This window comes from Neofelis nebulosa, chromosome 8 (genome assembly GCF_028018385.1).
Source record: "Neofelis nebulosa isolate mNeoNeb1 chromosome 8, mNeoNeb1.pri, whole genome shotgun sequence".
NCBI classification, from domain to species: domain Eukaryota; kingdom Metazoa; phylum Chordata; class Mammalia; order Carnivora; family Felidae; genus Neofelis; species Neofelis nebulosa.
This window is the reverse complement of record NC_080789.1, coordinates 79,751,079-79,770,011: the sequence shown is the minus strand read 5'-3', so window position 1 is coordinate 79,770,011 and position 18,933 is coordinate 79,751,079. Positions and strand designations below refer to the sequence as shown.

The following is an 18,933-nucleotide window of genomic DNA, read 5'->3' as shown; positions in this document are numbered from 1 at the left end:
AGGAAGACCAATACCTACCACAATCAGTCACCTCCTTCTCCAGTGCCTTTACACTCACTAAGCATGTCTGCAGTTCAGTGACACCAAAATGTACCACAGGGTCTTAGCAAAAGCTATGGTCAGGTCACTATGTTAAAGAGAAACTGACAAACTATGAATATGCTCAGGATGTATGGGACAAAAGTCAGAACAGTATATCATTTTGATATTATGCTCAAATAATAGACTCATGGAGTAAGGACCTATAAAGTCATTTTTTTTTTGTACTTTGTTTTTATTTGGTTTTACTTTTTTAATGGTTATTTATTTTTGAGAGAGAGAGAGAGAGCAGGGGAGGGGCAGAGAAGGACATACAGAATGTGAAGTAGGCTCCAGGCTTTGAGCTGTCAGCACAGAGCCCAACACGGGACTTGAACCCATGAACTGCAAGATCATAACCTGAGCCAAAGTCGGATGTTTAACCAACTGACCCACTCAGGTGCCCCATGTTTGTTTGGGTTTTTTTTTTTTAACTTTTATTTATTTGACAGAGAGAGAGAGAGAGAGAGAGAGAGAGAGAGAACAAGTGGGGGAGGGGCAGGGAGAGGGAAACAGAATCTGAAAGAGGCTCCAGGCTCTGAGCTGTCAGCACAGAGCCCGACATGGGCTCACAAACTCACAAACCATAAGATCATGACCTGACCTGAAGTCAGACACTTAACTGACTGAGCCACCCAGGCGTCCCTAAAGTTGTTTAATAATAAATAATTTTAACAATAATTATACTAGTTGATTTGGTTATTGTTTTCATACAATGCAGCCTGAGAGTTAATTGGTTTCTTGGTCCTCCACCCATCATGTGCCTACCTCCTCCAAATAAATCATAATGATCTGGATAAAGTCATCTAAGAACTACAACTAAAGACCAAAGAATTTATACCACTGAGGAAGAGAGAAAATTCCCTGGCAAAATGTGGCCCATTTCATCTTTAAACAAAGCAAAGTGAGGAAAAATGATAAGCACCAACTGAAGAATTTGCAAAGTCTCTTTGTAATAAAATCTTAGTTAACATCTACCTCCACGAGGTGGTCTGTGTTCTTAACATGGATTCATCATTGAAGTTTACACTTGCATTAAGAGATTTTTAAAGTAGGGGAGGAGATTTACTATTATGAACCTACAAACTTCACCTGTAATTGTTGGATAATTTTCTGTGTAGACCTATTAGTTAATGCCACACCTCTTTCATTTGGTTATTTCATTTTTTTTTAACATTTTATTTTGAAGTAATCTTTATACCCAACATGGGACTCGAACTTACAACACCAAGATCAAGAATCACACGCTCCACTGACTGAGCCAGCCAGGCACTCTTGGTCATAAAATTTTTGAAAGCAGCAGCTGAATGAATGAGACTGAAAATGGCTCATTTTGGTGCAACCACTCTTGAAAAAAGCATGGAGTTTTTTCAAAAAATTAAAAATAGAACTACCCTACGACCCAGCAATAGCACTACTAGACATTTATCCAAAGGATACAGGAATAGTGATTCAAAAGGGGCACGTGTACCCCAATGTTTATAGCAGCACTTTCAACAATAGTCAAATTATGGAAAGAGCCTAAATGTCTATCAACTGATGAATGGATAAAGAAGATGTAGTTTATATATACAATGGACTACTACTTGGCAATGAGAAAGAATGAAATCTGGCCATTTGCAGCAACGTGGATGGAATTGGAGGGTATTATGCTAAGTGAAATAAGTCAGAGAAAGTCAGATATCATACGTTTGCACATATGTGGAACTCGAGAAACTTAACAGAAGACCATGGGGGAAGGGAAGGGGAAAAAATAGTTACAGAGAGTGAGGGAGGCAAACCACAAGAGACTCTTAAATACAGAGAACAAACTGAGGGTGGATGGGGGGAGGGGAAAATTGGTGGTGGGCACTGAGAAGGGCACTTGTTGGTGAGCACTCGTATGCTGTATGTAAGCAATGAACCATGGGAATCTACCCTCAAAACCAAGAGCACACTGTATACACTGTATGTGAGCCAACTTGACAATAAATTATATTTTAAAAAGAAAGAGAGAGAAAGAAAGAAAGAGAAAGAAAGAAAGAAAGAAAGAAAGAAAGAAAGAAAGAAAGAAAGAAAGAAAGAAAGAAAGAAAAGGGCTCATCTGAGATCAGTCAACAGAAAAAGTATGTAAAATTGAGGGTTGGGGGACACAAGAGAACTAAGTTATTCATCAGTAATGCAGACTTTCAACAGATTTTTTTGTCACTTGCAAATCTCACTTTGCTGCTAAGTTTCTCTCAAAGCTGATATGAGGCTATCAATGATTATCTGAAACACACTTGCCCTACTCACTGGGTCATATGTGTGGATAAAGGTTCAAAATTCCACCTCAGGAGTTTAACCTGCACAGCATTTCTTACTTTGGGGAAAAAGAATACAATGCAAGGTCTACAGAAATAAAGCATTAAAACGACACTTAAAAGATCAGTTACCCATTCCATCAGTGAAGGTCAAAATATTTATATGCCTCCCTAAGTCCCCTGAATTTAATTACCTCACAAATCCACTTTGGTGCTAAACTGTTCTATAGTCCTAAACTTGTCTTAGTTTCTTGATTTGCATGCCTATGTGCAAAGTATTTACAAGAAAAACTTTTTTTTTTTAATTTTTTTAACGTTTATTTATGAGACAGAGAGAGACAGAGCATGAATGGGGGAGGGTCAGAGAGAGGGAGACACAGAATCTGAAACAGGCTCCAGGCTCTGAGCTGTCAGCACAGAGCCTGACGCGGGACTTGAACTCATGGACCGTGAGATCATGACCTGAGCTGAAGTCGGCCGCTTAACCGACTGAGCCACCCAGGCGCCCCTACAAGAAAAACTTTTTAAAGACCCACTGAACTATCTAACCACTGTCTTGCCCACAAAGGTAGAAAATGAGCTCATTTTAAGTAAAAACACCATGGCCACCATCCCACCACATTCCATGAGGGCAGGGCTTTGTTTATTTGGCAGTGGCCAAAGTCCTAACACCAAAAATGGTGCCTCAGCAAATACTGTTGAGTGAATGAATGACCCATGACAGATCCAGCTGAAAAAAGAGGAAACGAACAAGAATCTATTGAGCTAAGAACTGTCTTCAACACCTATTGTGATCGCTGTCATTTAAATATTAAATCAATCAAGTATATATACGAAGAGTAACTATATATTGTTATATATAGATGTCAATAGGAGTTATGAGGATAAGATTTCATGTAGAATTCACTGACCTTTCCAACGCAAAATGGAAAGTGTGTCCATGTGTGAATGAATTTAACATAATGAAGAAGATGAGGAAAGGAATGTTTAATACAAAACATTCCTCATTTCACATGGAGTAATTCAGTAAAACATAGTATCAACTGAAATTTTATCTGATTCCAGAGTGTGTACCCCAAGTCTGAGGTCTTTTTATTTCACTTTCTGCCCATAAATCAATCACCAAATCACACAGAAAAACCAGCAACTAAATAAATTTAGGGTTTTTTTCCTGGGTTGGGATTTTTCCCTGCAATTAGCAACTTCTGAAATCATTTTTTCTTTTAATGTTTATTTATTTTTGAGAGAGAGAAAGAGAGAGACAGAGCACGAGCAGGGTAGGGGCAGAGAGAAATGGAGACGCAGAATCCGAAAGCAGGCTCCAGGCTCCCAGCTGTCAGCACAGGGCCCAACACAGGGCTCGAACTCATGAACCATGAGATCATGAGTTGAGCCAAAGTCGGCTGCTTATCCCACTGAGCCGCCCAGGTGCGCCATCTTCCGAATATATTTTAAGTGATAGTGTCAGCCCAATTTTTTGCCAGCCTAACGTTATACATGCAGTACAAATGTACACTAGCAAATAAGCTCGAGGTCCAATTAAAAAAAAAAAAAAAGTCCCACACAAACACACAAACTCCTCATCCCCTGCCTGCATACTACAGGTTCACCATTTTCACGATGCATGCTGGTGTTTAGAAACCCACACAAAAATGAAAATATTTATAATATTAACTACTAATAATGATGAAGCTGGCTGCCATGGGCCGAACGGCCACCCGTGTGCCAAGCACCTATTTACATGCTTATTACCTGTTTGATTGCTCTTAGTCCTGACAACCAATTTGAGAGTAAAGTGTTATTCAATGGAGTACTACGTGGCAATGAGAAAGAATGAAATATGGCCCTTTGTAGCAACGTGGATGGAACTGGAGAGTGTGATGCTAAGTGAAATAAGCCATACAGAGAAAGACAGATACCATATGGTTTCACTCTTATGTGGATCCTGGGAAACTTGGCAGAAGTCCATGGGGGAGGGGAAGGGAAAAAAAAAAGAGGTTGGAGAGGGAGAGAGCCAAAGCATAGGAGACTCTTGAAACAAACTGAGGGTTGATGGGGGGTGGGAGGGAGGGGAGGGTGGGTGATGGGTATTGAGGAGGGCACCTGTCGGGATGAGCACTGGGTGTTGTATGGAAACCAATTTGACAATAAACTTCATATATTGAAAAAAAAAAAGAGAGTAAAGTGTTATTACTGCTGCTTTCACGGTTTGGAGATGAGGAAACTGAGGCTCACGGAGATACTAACTTGTCCAGGATCAAGTAAACAAAGGAGCCATGATTTACAAGCTCTCTGTAGAGATCTTTAGAACTAGGACACAGCTGCCTTTTTGAACTTTTATTTGCTTTACCTGACTACCTTCTGACAGAAGTTCAAGTATAGATTTCAAAAACAATTTTAATACTAATCAAACGCATACTCAAAAATATAATCCTTTTCCTTTACAAACAGGGAAAATACATGACACTTTTCAAGGGAGGGAAAATGATCCTTCTTGCCCACAAACATGGTAACTCAGCAAGCCTCTGACCCAGTTCCGGCTGTACTGTATACTGCTCTTCAGACACCGTTGTTTCTAAAATAAATACCCTGGTGCTCAGATTAAAAACAAAACAAAACAAAATAAAATGTAACCTACAAAAGCAGGTCATCTGATTCAATGCATTAGCACCAAACCCTATATGAAAGCAAGTTAAAAGGTTCCTCATCTGTGGACCAAGGATAATCGCAAGAATTTTTCTACCTCCTGAGAGTTCAACAGAGAGGCAACCTCCACATAAAATGATACAGGCATCTCCTCCCCAAAACTGAATCCTCGCCAGGGACTCTGGACTTGAGAGCATGGCCAACGAGCAAAGCACAGGTTTAGGGGTCAAATAACTTGAGTTCCAATCCCGACCTTACACTTACTATGTAAATGTGGACAAGGTTTTTTAACCTCTAAGATCTCTGATTTCCTCCTGGCAGCAGGAACTGTCATAGCCACCCTAAATGGATATTGTGATGGTCACACGGGGTAACACGGGGGAAGTGCTCGCCCACTTCCTGGTACAGAGTAGATGGATAACAGAAAGCAAACTTTCTTCCTTTTCCCAAAGGACCTTCTTCACTGGTGTGCTAGAGCTAACTCACACTGGCTTATGGAAGATGTCTAGTAAATTTTTAGGAATTCTGCAGGCCAGTTATTAAATATGACCACTACTGAAAATTAAATTAAACTTAAAAGTTTTACAATTGTATTAAAGACAAAGGTGGTAAACACTCAAAACTCATCGCTTCCTAGTTTACCTCATTTTACTATTATCTATGCTCTTGAGGTTATGCCTGTTGTCTGCTAGAGAGTGGAAATACTACATAATGGTGGGTTCTGGTACATTTCCCCCAACTCCACAGTCAGTGACATCACATTTGTAGCCTGAAATGAGCCATGGTAGCGGTATTTACGTGGAAACAGGCAAACACTACAAGTCAGGATTTCCTGTTTTGGGAGAGCCAGGTATTAAACATTCACCAGCATCCCCCTGGTATTCATATTTCATCACATCCCTCTCTGCTGCTGTCTTTCATCTCTCCACTCTGCAACTTATCTACATACACACACATGTCCAGTGAATTTAAAATAAGAATGAAAACCAACACCTAACAGCCTCCAGATAACATCCTTTTCCACCATTCCTTCACGGCCAAATTCACTGGAAATGTTCTTTCTGTGATTCATTCCAACACTTTCTTACCATCAACTCATTTATTTATTCATCTCACAAACATCTGAGTAACTACAATTAGCCAGACACTATGAAAGTAACTGGGGACACAAATGTGAGCAAAGCCCAACATGGTCCCTCCTTCACGAGAGTCACGTTGTCAAACCCACCTTGAAAGTCTCCAATGTTCTATTAAGTCCTCCTTTTTTCTCCTCCTTGGCCTTTCCTTAGAAAATGTACAATTTCCCCCAAATGTTATCTTCTTTTCCTCCATGGTCCTCTATTAAAAAGTCAAGATTTCCTCAGTGTTTTGACTATTTTTCTGCCTTCTTTCATCTTTAGGAATTTCACACATTTCTGTGATTTCATCCTCCCTCCAACTCCCAGGAAACCTATTTCTCCCCTAGCCTTCCTCTCTCAGTAACTGGCACCACCATCCACTCAACTGTTTGAGCCAGAAACCCTAAAATCCACATTTCCTGCCTTTCCCTTACCCCTCTTCATCCCAAGCATTAGCAAGTCCTGGGATCTATATCCAAGAGATGTCCCAAATCCAACACAGTACTTCATCCCAGCCTGTCACCCTTGGGCAGGACCTTTCTTTTTCACTTAATCTGTATAAAAGCCTCCAAACCCTCCTCCCTGCTTTACTCTTGCCCCCTCACATCATGCACTACGACGAAGTCAGGGAATATTTTTTTTAAAAAGAAATGTAATCATTTCTCTCCACACTTAAGCAAACAAAAAACCTTTATTCCACCCAGAATAAAACCCAAACTTGATTTTGTGGACAACAGGGCCCTTCATGATCTGGGCCTGCCCCCTTCCTGACCTCTCCCCCTTCCTGACCTTGCCCCCTTTCAATTCCCACTTGCTCATTCCAAAGCTGGAGCCCTCTGTCCAGATCTTGGCAGGTCTTTGCAGGACTAGCTCCTCCTATCATTCACAAGGTTTCAGGAGGCCTTCCCGGACCAACCAACACAACTTTGGCCAGGCCAGGCCAGCCCACCCCTCTCCATCACTCTCTATCACTCTGTCCATTCCTTGGTGGTTATCTAGTATCTGTCTTCCTCTACTGGAAAATCAGCTACACAGGAGCAAAAACCTTGTCCTCCTTATTCACCAAGACATCTCTGGTGCCCGAAACAGTGCCTGGCACATGAGAGATGCTCAACAGATATTTGTTGATGAATGAAGCAAGATCAAAAACAAAAAACAAAACAAAACAAAACAAAAAAAAAAGCAAAAACAAAAACAAAAACAAAAAAAAACAGGCAAAGGCAGAAATAATTGGAAACTAAGACCCTGAAACAAGAGTTTTCTGGGACCGCACAGAGGAATAAGAACAGCAATCTGAAATGGTAACGTGCTAATAGAATGAATCTAATTTCCATCTTTATTAAATTCTAACTTGCCCATGGCTTGAGCTATTTTAGAGGCAACCTAATTTAGTGAGTACCCGTTCTGGTAAATCTATGTTCATTTTCATGGCTAGGTCAAAATATTCTTAAAGGGAAAGAAAATTCCGTGACTTAGAAAAGATTTCCTGCATCCTCAAAAACATTCCTGAGAAGCAGAGTCCCCCGGGCTTCCTCCCATACCTGTGCTGTAATAAATTCCTATCACATACAACAAGCAGGTGGAGGGAGCATGGAGGCAGAGTGCTCTCCTCCCCCGGGAAACTGAGGGTGCCTGCTCTCCACTGCAAGGCTCCTCCACCGAGGACACGGTAAAGTGTTTGTTCTTCTTAACTGAGGCCTCACAGATCCACATCTCACCCCGTGCTTCCGAATCAAAGCAGACAGCAGGGTTTCTACTTGCTTCTTCTTAACTACTCCTTTCTTATCTAAATCTAATATAAAGAAAAGGGAAGAAGGGAAAGAAGGAGGGACGGAGGGAGGGAAAGAAGAATGGAGCTAGGGAAACAAGGAGAGAGAGAAGGGAAGTCAGGAAAAAAAACATTCAACGTTTGATTTCTCCCGCCAAGCCATGCTGCACCAGGCGGTGCTGGATGGCGAACATGGGCGTGGGGAGCCCAGCTCAGTACCTCATCATGGACCACATAGCTCCAGGAGACACTGGGAATCCACTGCTCTTGGGTTCTAGTGGCGATGGTGAGTGGCAGCCACCCCAAGCTCCTCGGTGAGGAAATCGATGCTGCTTCCCGTTCTCCCGGTGAGGCTGCGGGGGCAGTGACGGGGGCGGGGGACTCGCAGGCTGCTGCGGGCTGCGCTGATGGATGACCCCATTGCTCCTAATTGTGTATGTGGAACGGAGCAGAAACAAAGTCAGACAGAATGACAAGGTTTGCAACGAGAAACAGCAGTCCCCTGGCCCACTCCACGGTCTTGTTCCCTGGAAGCAGCCATGCTCAAGTCTTTCACCTCTTTTGTTTCTGGTACGTATCACAATGCTTTAAAATAACAAGAGAACATATTTCTTTTTATTTTAGAACTTATACTGACTTACTACTACAGAAGACTAGGACTCAGTCCCTCTTACATGGTCACCAACACACACACACACACACACACACCCTCTTCTTCACGCTTCATCCTCCAAATATAGATTTCTTTCAAAATACTTGGTTGAAGTGATATTCGGGATTTACATAATTTTGATCTTGTAAAATACTGCTCATAGTTGATCCATCCAATGTACCTTGATTACATTTTCTTTCATGAATCCTCTGAGACAGAGTTCATAATCACTGAACGAACAGAAACTAAAACGTCTGATACCACTGAATGATGTCCAGCATTTGGAAAAAAGCAAAGGGGATTCTTAGACACTGCTACAATCATTTCAGGAGCAATGTCTGAGCACGGGACACAGTGAACATGCATCTACCCGTGGTCCCAGTAAGTCCACTCCTATGGTTATGCCCGAGAGAAACTCACATGTATTTGCACACAAAAAAATCCATTGCAGCATAGTTTACAATAGTACAAGCTGTGAAAATTACCTAAATTCCAAATCCAGAAAGAGTTAAATAAATTGTGATAATTAAATACTGTACAACAGTTAAAATGAATGTACTATAGCTACACATATGGACAATGATGTATCTCAAAAATCTCAAGGTTAAACAAAGAGAAAAGCAAGTGATACTATTTATATAAAGTTTAAAAATATATTAAAAGATACTCTTTGGTATTCACTGGTATATACATACTAAGTAAGGGCATAAAGATAATCATAGAAATGAAAAGTGACAAGTTCAGGATTATGGTTACTTTTAGAGAAAGAGGTTAGGGACAGGAGTCAGGGAATGTCATTCTCTGGAGGGGTTACCTTCTGATTCTGTTTTCTCCTCTGTAAAATGAGGCCAACAGTGATTGTGGGCATTAAGTGACTTCAAGCCTGTAAATGGTGTGGCACAGTGCCTGACACATGAACAGAACTCAAGAGATATTAACCAGTTTTGGCCAGGTCTCCCTGGTACATGCTCTCCATTCCTTCCTACCACTTTTCACAACTGTAATCAGTTACTCATGGAATTACTTATACAATGTCTGTCTTCCCTGATATTGCATATGCCCTTGGGGGGAAGAAATCTTCTGTCTCCTTCTTGGTCAGGCACAAAATGAGTATGTATTGAATAGATAGAGAAAAGATGAAGGAAAGAATGAATGTCTCCACTTATGCAGAGCTGCTGGTTATGAGAGCCAAAAGTTTCTAAAAAACAAAGCAGAGGCTAGAAGCTTTTCACCTTCTGAGCTATATATTAGCAATATGATTTCTCCCATAGAACTTCTAACAGTTTAGCATAATGAAGGCCAGAAACAATTATTAAAGAAATAAAAGAGACAATTATCCCTTTTGAAAAAAGCCTGGCTCAACAGTGACCAGATGAAAAAGGATGTTGTATACAGGCAACGGTGGCCTGGAAAGTCCCGAGCCCAGAGGAGACACGACTTCAATGATGAAGTTAAAATTGCTCTGGACTGGACCACAGGAGAGGGTCTGCAGCCAGCTTTCTGCTATCAGTGAGCAAAGAAGAAAGGGGTTAGGAGGCGGAGACAAAAATGATGCAAGAAGGAAGTGGGAAGCAAGATGAGCCGATAGGTTGTAAAAAGTAAGGCAGGCACTGCCATTACTCCCATTGGTTGAGAGGTTGCAGAGGAAAGGCATTCTCATATAAGCCAAGGGGAGGTCCTCTGGCTCACAGCTTTCTTGGCAGGAGCTTAGGTCAAAATGATAACTGAGCTCCTTCCTTTTACACGCCTCTGAGATTTACAGAGAGCCAATAGAGCACTAAAGTCTATTTAAATTATCTCCAAGCACGCCCAGGCAGGAAGGTGATCAGAATTTAATGACTCATCTCAGCTTGTTGCCACTCAATAACACTGCTCTTATCTTTATATCAAGGAGTATAAAGAGGTAGGGAATGGGATAAAAAGGCAAATTTTTTTTAAGCTAAAATTCTTCATCAGATAAAGCAGAAGAATAAATCAACCACGTTTTTAAGAGTTCAAAAGTAAGGGCCTTATAATTACTGAAAAATGGGGTCTGCATGTCAAACTGTAAGTAATTATGGATTTGATAGAGAAAGAAAAATATAGTATGTGCTTCAACTTTTAATGTGCCACAGCATTCTTACCATCTATAATCTACAGGATATAATGAATGTGCTTAAATTCTTTTTTTTTTTAATGTGCTTAAATTCTTTAAGTGAAAATGGGCTACTAATTAAACTTGACCTTTAATTTGAATATAACATGTGAGTATTCCTGTATGGTTTAGACTGGCCTTTTGCAGAATTCCAAAATGAGACTCCCAAAACTCTTAGGTAACAGCATCATCCTTAGAACAAGTAAGCAGGTTCCAACTTAGCAGTGCTTTTTGATAGACAACACTCATTTGAATGCAGGGATTTAAGCAAGCTATTAAAAAAAACCTGTCACCATTTGCAACCACTTCTCTTTGTGAATCAAGAGGTCTCCATAGGATGCAACCGAAACAATCTAGCAATAGAAACCTGTAATCAGCATGGATACTTGCCAATTCCAAATGTGGGGCTCCCAAAATCTTTACGGTCCTCACTGACTTCTATAAAGTGTGAAGAGTTTGAACATATCTGATGCATTTATTTTAACAAAACAAGACTTACTAATTTATGGGCCAAGAGGTTACATTTAACACAAGAGTGTACTTTTATTTATTTATTTTTGAATGAAAGTTTGAAAGCTACCGATCTAAGTAATTCTCTGTGCATGCTCTGCTTGATGGCAAAACTTAAAAATGACTTACGATTTCTCTTGCTTGTGGGATAGGGAAAAGAGATCATAAACCAGGCACACTCCAAACACTGTGATGCCGGTCTCCTTCACCAGCATCGCACAGGTCCCCAGCAACAAACTGAGCAGCAAGAAGAAGGGAGACACCGTGGGAGGGAAACATTCCCCAACATGACGCTGGTCCACACTCCTGGAAAACAAGATTGAGACTCTTTTAATCTAAGAAGAAATATGGGTCACTGACAAACACCAACTTTCTAAAAAATATGATTTAACTCAATTTCATCGTATTCTAAGTAAGTAGGTGAACAAAGATTTCTTCGTGAATATTCATCACAGAGTTATTTAATATTGCAAAGATGAAAAAAGTAAATGCCCAACAACATTGAACTTTGGTATTTAAATTAAAATACACATAAATTATGATAAAATATGGCATATAACAAATGGATACTGAAAAAAAACACTTAAAAATGTTTTTAACGTTTATTTATGTTTGAGAGAGACAGAGACCAAGTGTGAGCAGGGGAGGGGCAGAGAGAGAGGGAGACACAGAATCTGAAACAGGCTCCAGGCTCTGAGCTGTCAGCACAGAGCCCGATTCGGGGCTCAAACACACGAACCGCGAGATCATGACCTGAGATGAAGTTGGACGCCCAACTGAAGGAGTCACCCAGGCGTCCCCCCCCACCAAAAACACTTAACATGATACCATAAAGATACAGTTAGTGACATGGAAGGATATTTCGTCAATATATTTTAAATGAATAATACGAGTTACTAAGCCATATACATGAACTCTGGAGCCAGGTTCCCTGGGTTCAAATCAGAGCTTTGCAGTTAACTAACAGGGTATTATGGGGCAGGTTAGTATGCCTCTCGGGGCCTCAGTTCCCTCATATATGAAATGGGATCACAGTGTTGCAGGCAGGATTACATAAATGACTTATTACATGTGGAGTGGCTATCACATCATTATTATTATCCTAGTGAATATTGTGTATATTTCTATACACAAATCAGTCAGTAGATATACAGAATCCTCATTTTTCTGTGATGAAAATACAGATGTTTTGGCCTTTTTCTTTTCTTCTGGTTAATTTGTATTTTTAAATTTATTTTCCAAGGAGATGTATTAGATAAAGTGTTTTTTTTCCTCCGTATAATTTCCAGCAGGGATTTTCAAAAGTCTCCTAGGCCTATAAATCCTTTTTTCACCTTATATCATAGAATCAGCCCACACCAAAACTCATCACTGTTCCTTCAGTAGGCGCCACACCCATTTGCCTCTAATCCTCTGAAGCAAGGCCAATATTTCTGTAGCTGCGACACCTGACTCTCACCGGTATGTCTTGGAACAATCACCTAAAATTATATGCCAAATTTGTGGCAGATACGCATTTTCCTCTTAAGCTGGTCTAGAGCTTACATTGCTAAAATTGAGAATGGCACGCACAACAGAAACTGTAACACCACGGCTCATTATCACACAGATACGGACATGCTGCTGGCCTCATCATGTTCCCGAGTATACCAACGACACAGCAAAAGCTGCCCAGAATAAGTTTAAACCCAACGGCAACTGTGAATCTTGTTCTAATACCGGAGCAAACAGGAAGCAACTACTTGGTGAATTTGGATTTATATTTCTAAGATTTTCACAACAGCACTTCATACGATTAGCTTTGTGACTCTGTAGAAAGTCACAGAGCCAGGAACAGAGGCCTAATACCACACAGGTACCCCCCGCTTTTCAAAAGTTCACATTACTGCCACTTTACTTTTATGAAAGACCTACCTTCGTACTTATTTTCACTAACAGAAAGAAGTCTGAAGAGGGTCTTTGCTTTTACGAAAAAAGGTGAAAAGCAAAAACAGCATTTGTTTGTTAGGAACCATTGTAGAGGTGCTGTTAGGAACCCACAGCAGCAACAAGTTCCTTCCCGGGGACCACACCCAGCATATCAATCCCAAGCCTCCAGAGAACTGAACCGTGTGAGCCTCTGTGCCTTATCTCCATCTATTCCGTGCATTCATTAGCAAGATGTGTCCTAAGATATCAGAAAAAGCCTAAGAGAAGTTGTTTTTTGGGTCTGGGAATGCCCCCAATTTTTCCATAGAAATTAACGGTAATTGCTTCTTCACTTTGAGCCATTTCAGCTGACAGAAGGTTTCAGAGAAATGCTCTACTTTCAGATAGCAGGGGAAACCTGTACTAAGAAAAGCTCCACTCGTTAAACCGAAATTTCATAAGAATTAATTCTTTTCATTCTTGATCATCCAAGGTCTAAACCTGTTTGTTACAGGGCTTCTCAATCTCAATCTTGGTACTACTAGCATTTTGGGGAAAATGCCTCTTTGTTGTTAGGGCTGTACTGAACATTGTAGGATGCTTGGCCTCTACTTACTAAATGCCAACCGCTAACACCTTCCCACTTAACGACAAGCAAAGGTGTCTCCAGAAATTGTCAAATATCCCCAGGGGAAGGGCAAAAGTGCCCCACATTGAGAACCACTTGTTTAGAATTGTATTTCTCAAGGTCCCGGGGCTCTGTAACATGGTAGGTCACCAAACTGAGCCAAAGATCAAAGCTCATAAATCCCTAACCAGACATCTCTCCACAAAGTAGAGTAACAGGATTCACTCCCCCCTTTTCTGGGCCACTCTCTGAGCCATCCACCTCGCTCCTATTCTCTTTTTAACCTGCCCCTTTCCCTATGTGGCCATGTCACAACTCAAGTAAGAATCTGAGCACTTTGGGGGAGAAGGGGACACTATAATGGAAAATTATTTTATTGCTTTTCAGTATCCCAAAGCAAGGAACTTCTATGTTTTGATGAAAGGGTGTGTATATTAGAAAACCATGGTTGAGAAATACTACTTCTAATTCAGCCTTGTTATTTTAAGCTCTGAGCTACTTTCGTGAGGATAATAAAGAGGAAAAAAAAAATTAGGACCAAAATGAACAGGAGGAATTAAACCAATCATGGCCAAATGGAAGATAGGACCATATCCAATACATACTGGCTCGGAGCGAAGATTTCAAATTCCATTCTCAGTAAGAAATGACAAGTAGGAATAATCAAGAAGCAAGGAGCACGAGGAGAGCAGTTCCTTTAAAAGGCTATGAGGGGCGCCTGGGTGGCGCAGTCGGTTAAGCGTCCGACTTCAGCCAGGTCACGATCTCGCGGTCTGTGAGTTCGAGCCCCGCGTCGGGCTCTGGGCTGATGGCTCGGAGCCTGGAGCCTGTTTCCGATTCTGTGTCTCCCTCTCTCTCTGCCCCTCCCCCGTTCATGCTCTGTCTCTCTCTGTCCCAAAAATAAATAAAAAACGTTGAAAAAAAAAAATTTTAAAAAAGGCTATGACAAAGTTGAGAATATGGCTAGAGGAGAGAGCAGCCTTGCATTTGGTAAGGGCAGGTTTCCTATCCTGATCTCCATGAAGCTTTTCTAAGCTTTTTGCTGCCAACAAGCCTCCCTCGTCTCTCAGGCAGATGCTCAGAGTCCGCACTACCCCCCAGCCCCCAACATGACAGAAATTCCCAAGGGGACAGCATTATTGTAACCACACAGAAGGGCATTCTTAGCCATACATACATACATACCTATTGTAGGAGAGAAAGGCCAACAGAAACAGCAGGCATGCTAACACGTCAGCTCTGCCAACAATTCCAGCCACCTAGAAAGTTTGAAAAGATAAAAGCCTCAGAAAATCACTTTCAGGAAACCGTTATAGAATGGATTCGTTTTTAGACGAATGAAAAGTATGATAAAGTAAGAAAACACATTCTTCTTCAAAATTTGGCTTATGACTAACCACCTCTTGTATCATATATATAACGATAAGTTTATAGGAGGAAAAAACAGGAAGGAAGGGAAAATATTTTCATGCTTAATTTCATTTTAACCTTTCTTCTATAGAAGGCCAATTCATATCACCAAAGCTTATTCCTTTGTTGATTTATTCAAAAATATTTTCTGAGTAATGACTGAAGGCCAGACACTGTGCTAGTCTTCAGGTAGCAGAGTGCTAATAGAGCAGAAGATATTTACAGAGTATTAGAAAAAAATAAGTTTAGGAAACAATAATTCTGGTAAAAACAGGAATGAGTATAAACTCTTGATGGCCATGTATGTATGTGTGTCTGTGTCATTGTGTTTCTTAGTTCTGTCACTGAAAGAGCCTAAACGCAAGCTACCCCACTAGCAAAGAGTCATCCTGGCACTGACCACACACATTCCTCCACTAAGGAGAACGGGGGTCCTTGGAGAAGTAGCTGACTCCAGGGCTGAGGCGAAGGAGTTCGAACCCTGAGTCAGGCTCTGTGCTGAAGTGTTCAGAGCCTGGAGCCTGCTTCAGATTCTGTGTCTCCCTCTCTCTCTGCCCCTCCCCACTCACACTCTCAAAAATAAATAAACATTAAATTTTTTTTTAAGTGACAGGTATGTGTCAAAAGGGCACAGAAGCTGGTGACAAAGGGCTCCCACCGACCAAATATCAGACCATTTGAACATCAAAATAAGTAAAGACGATAATAAAATAAACCATTTAAAAAAACCAGACATCCATGAATGCATACTGATATTGATGGATGGATGAATGAATGCACAATATAAGTACACACATAAATACAGTAAGCAAGTGAATGGAAAAGAATAGAAATCTCTTCCTTACATTAAAAAGCAAGTTAATGAATGTAGAGGGAATAGTGCAGCTGACAAATAGCCATTTTGTTTCCAAAAGAGTCAAGATTAGATAGAGCAAGAAACATCATAAAATACCAGTGGATGCTAAATCTAGGGTATAAAGGTTTGGTGAGGCAAAGCGTATTAGTAGGGCTTCAAAGCATGTCCTCATCAATTACTTGTTAAATGAAAAAGTAAAAAGAATAACTACACTATGGAGAAAACTCATTACACCTTAACTGGAGGTTCAAACTTGACTTCACCAATAAAGGGCCAATGGATGTGGCATGCCTCTGCACATTATACCCTGAGAAGGACACAATATCACTTTTGTCAAATTCCAGCCAAGGATGCATAACCTGAATGTAATCATGAGAAAACATCAGACAAACCCAGGATGAGGAATGTTCTATTAAATACATAAATAGGGGCGCCTGGGTGGCGCAGTCGGTTAAGCGTCCGACTTCAGCCAGGTCACGATCTCGCGGTCCGTGAGTTCGAGCCCCGCGTCAGGCTCTGTGCTGATGGCTTGGAGCCTGGAGCCTGTTTCCGATTCTGTGTCTCCCTCTCTCTCTGCCCCTCTCCCGCCCGTTCATGCTCTGTCTCTCTCTGTCCCAAAAATAAATAAAAAACATTAAAAAAAAAAATACATAAATAAATATATTTTACATTAATAAAGTATAAAATACAACAATTATACATCATCTGGTAACATTAAAATTCCAGTATTTTAATATGTTCTAATTTATACCATATCATGATTTATTATGTTACAACTCCTATAATCTGATGTATTATAATATTACATATATGATATTATTATATAATACATGTATGTATATTATACCTGCATAATCTACTACATGTGCATATATTATGTATTAACAACTTATATACTATTTTATATTTTTACATATTTCTATATTTATGTATTTACATACAATATATAGTTATACTATTTTTATTTATATATTATAAATTTTAACATATATATAAATCATGTGTTATACTTTGTATATGTGTTATATATATTATAATCATTTGATATAATATGAATGTTTATATATGTTATATAACATCAACTGCAATGTTATAATAAACATCATGTAAACATTTTATATTATGTACATTAAATATAAGTTTTAAATTATATTTAAAGCTGTGAGTTATATTATAAAAAGACAATGAAGACTGGTAACTACTCCAAACTTAAGGAGACTGAAGAGAATGACTAATGGCCTTGGTTTTAGAAAATACACAATTAAATTATTCTGGTGCAAAGAGGCATGAATTACGCAACCTACTCTCAAATGCTTCAGAATACAAAAAATATTTTTATATATTAAGGGAGAAAGAGAGGAAGAATGACAAAACAAATGTGGCAAAATGTTAAAAATTGATGAGTCTGGATAAAGAGTATATGGTCACTTCATTTTTGAGGTTTAAAATTATTTTTTTTAATGTGTTACTTTAGAAAGGTACTAAAATGGAAGAGGGGTAGAGGACAGACAGCTTTTTATAAATCTTTGTATTATTTCATTACTACTTAAAATGTGTGTGCATTTCTCTTACTCTTTTGAAATCCAAGAAACAAAACTGTAAAGGAAAAAAATGGAGGATGGTTCAAAGAATGCTTCAAAAAAGGCCACGTATGAGCTGGATCTTAAAGATGAGTCAGAGCTCACAAGGGAAATGAACAGGGTTGACATTTCAGGCACAGAGAACAGCATCACCCAAACCACAGAGGACCTGAAGTCCACAGTGTGTTAGAGAATCAACCATAATTAATAGTGGAAAATAGAGTTCTGGGAAATGTACCTATAAATACTCTCATATAATGAGCACACTTTGCATTCATAAAGAAGAGGGAATGACACATGCATGGAACTAGGCCATCCAAGGCTTGAATACAGACTCCTTCTCTTGCCATTTGAATGAGACTCAATTTTGTTATCTTTAATTTCTGGGATTTGGTTTTGTTATCTTTAAAATGAGTATAACACCCACATCTCACGTTACTGTTATAATTAATGAGTTTACATACATATATATATGTATGTATATATATACATTTTATATATATAAAGTGTATATATATATAAACTTCATTAGATAAATGAATAGTTTAGTTAAAAATATAAATAGAATGTAATTTAGTTATATACCTGCATATGGATTGACAGCAAGTCACATATTGAGAAAAATTCAAGTCCAATGTACACCAAGAGAAAACTGGATACAGCCAAAGAATTACACTAGCAGTACAGAGTTAAAAGGAATTAGCTAATGTGGCTGCCTGGACTATACACTGTTCATTGATCCATTCATTTATAAGGCATTTGCATGCTAAATCAGGAAGATTGCATGACACAAAGGAGGTACACAGTGACAATATGGTGTCACCTCAGCGTCAGAACCAGCTCAGACTTACAGTCTGTAGAGCAACAATTGCACACAGGTTAACTGTGAGCCCAGATCTGCTCAGTCTACACCACCACATCTCTGAGCATTGAGCTCAGCATCACCTGCGAGGCCTCTAGAACACTAAACAGAGAGCCCAACTCACTAGCAACAAAGTCTTGGGAGAAAGCCACACATCTGGACCCAGAGGGACGCTCACCACAGCACAACTGATGTGGCCAACTCACACAACAGCAAGAGGTGCAAGCTGATATTGGGTGTAGCAAGTTGGAATGAGGCAATCACAAGCTAGGCAAGCATAACTAATGTGCTAAAGGAGCCTGAAGCCTACTTCTCAAATTGCAGCCAGTTAGTGCTTCTGGGAAGCAGCAGCAGCAGCAGCAGAATGTGCCAGCTGGATGTGCCCGGATATAAAGAATGTAGTGTCCCTTGGAGCGGAAGCTCAGAGGGGTTGTTGAAATGTTAATGCTAACAGTGACAGACTCTGTGGCCAGTTTCAAACCACCAAGCATCCACTGAACA

The 18,933-nt window shown here is 40.0% G+C and overlaps 1 protein-coding gene across 3 annotated transcripts in view; it reads right to left on the bottom strand.

Moving 5' to 3' along the window:
• TMTC1 (transmembrane O-mannosyltransferase targeting cadherins 1) overlaps positions 1-18,933 on the bottom strand; it is a 272,519-nt gene that overhangs the window by 227,612 nt on the left and 25,974 nt on the right. For 2 of the 3 annotated variants that reach the window (XM_058743207.1, XM_058743208.1), the window contains exons 3-5: positions 14,910-14,983; positions 11,318-11,494; positions 8,112-8,318 (exon numbers count right to left, since the gene is read on the bottom strand). In XM_058743207.1, the coding sequence (XP_058599190.1) occupies positions 8,112-8,318; positions 11,318-11,494; positions 14,910-14,983 (458 nt within the window). The remainder of the gene's footprint in view (positions 1-8,111; positions 8,319-11,317; positions 11,495-14,909; positions 14,984-18,933) is intronic. The other variant, XM_058743209.1, reaches the window with a different exon arrangement.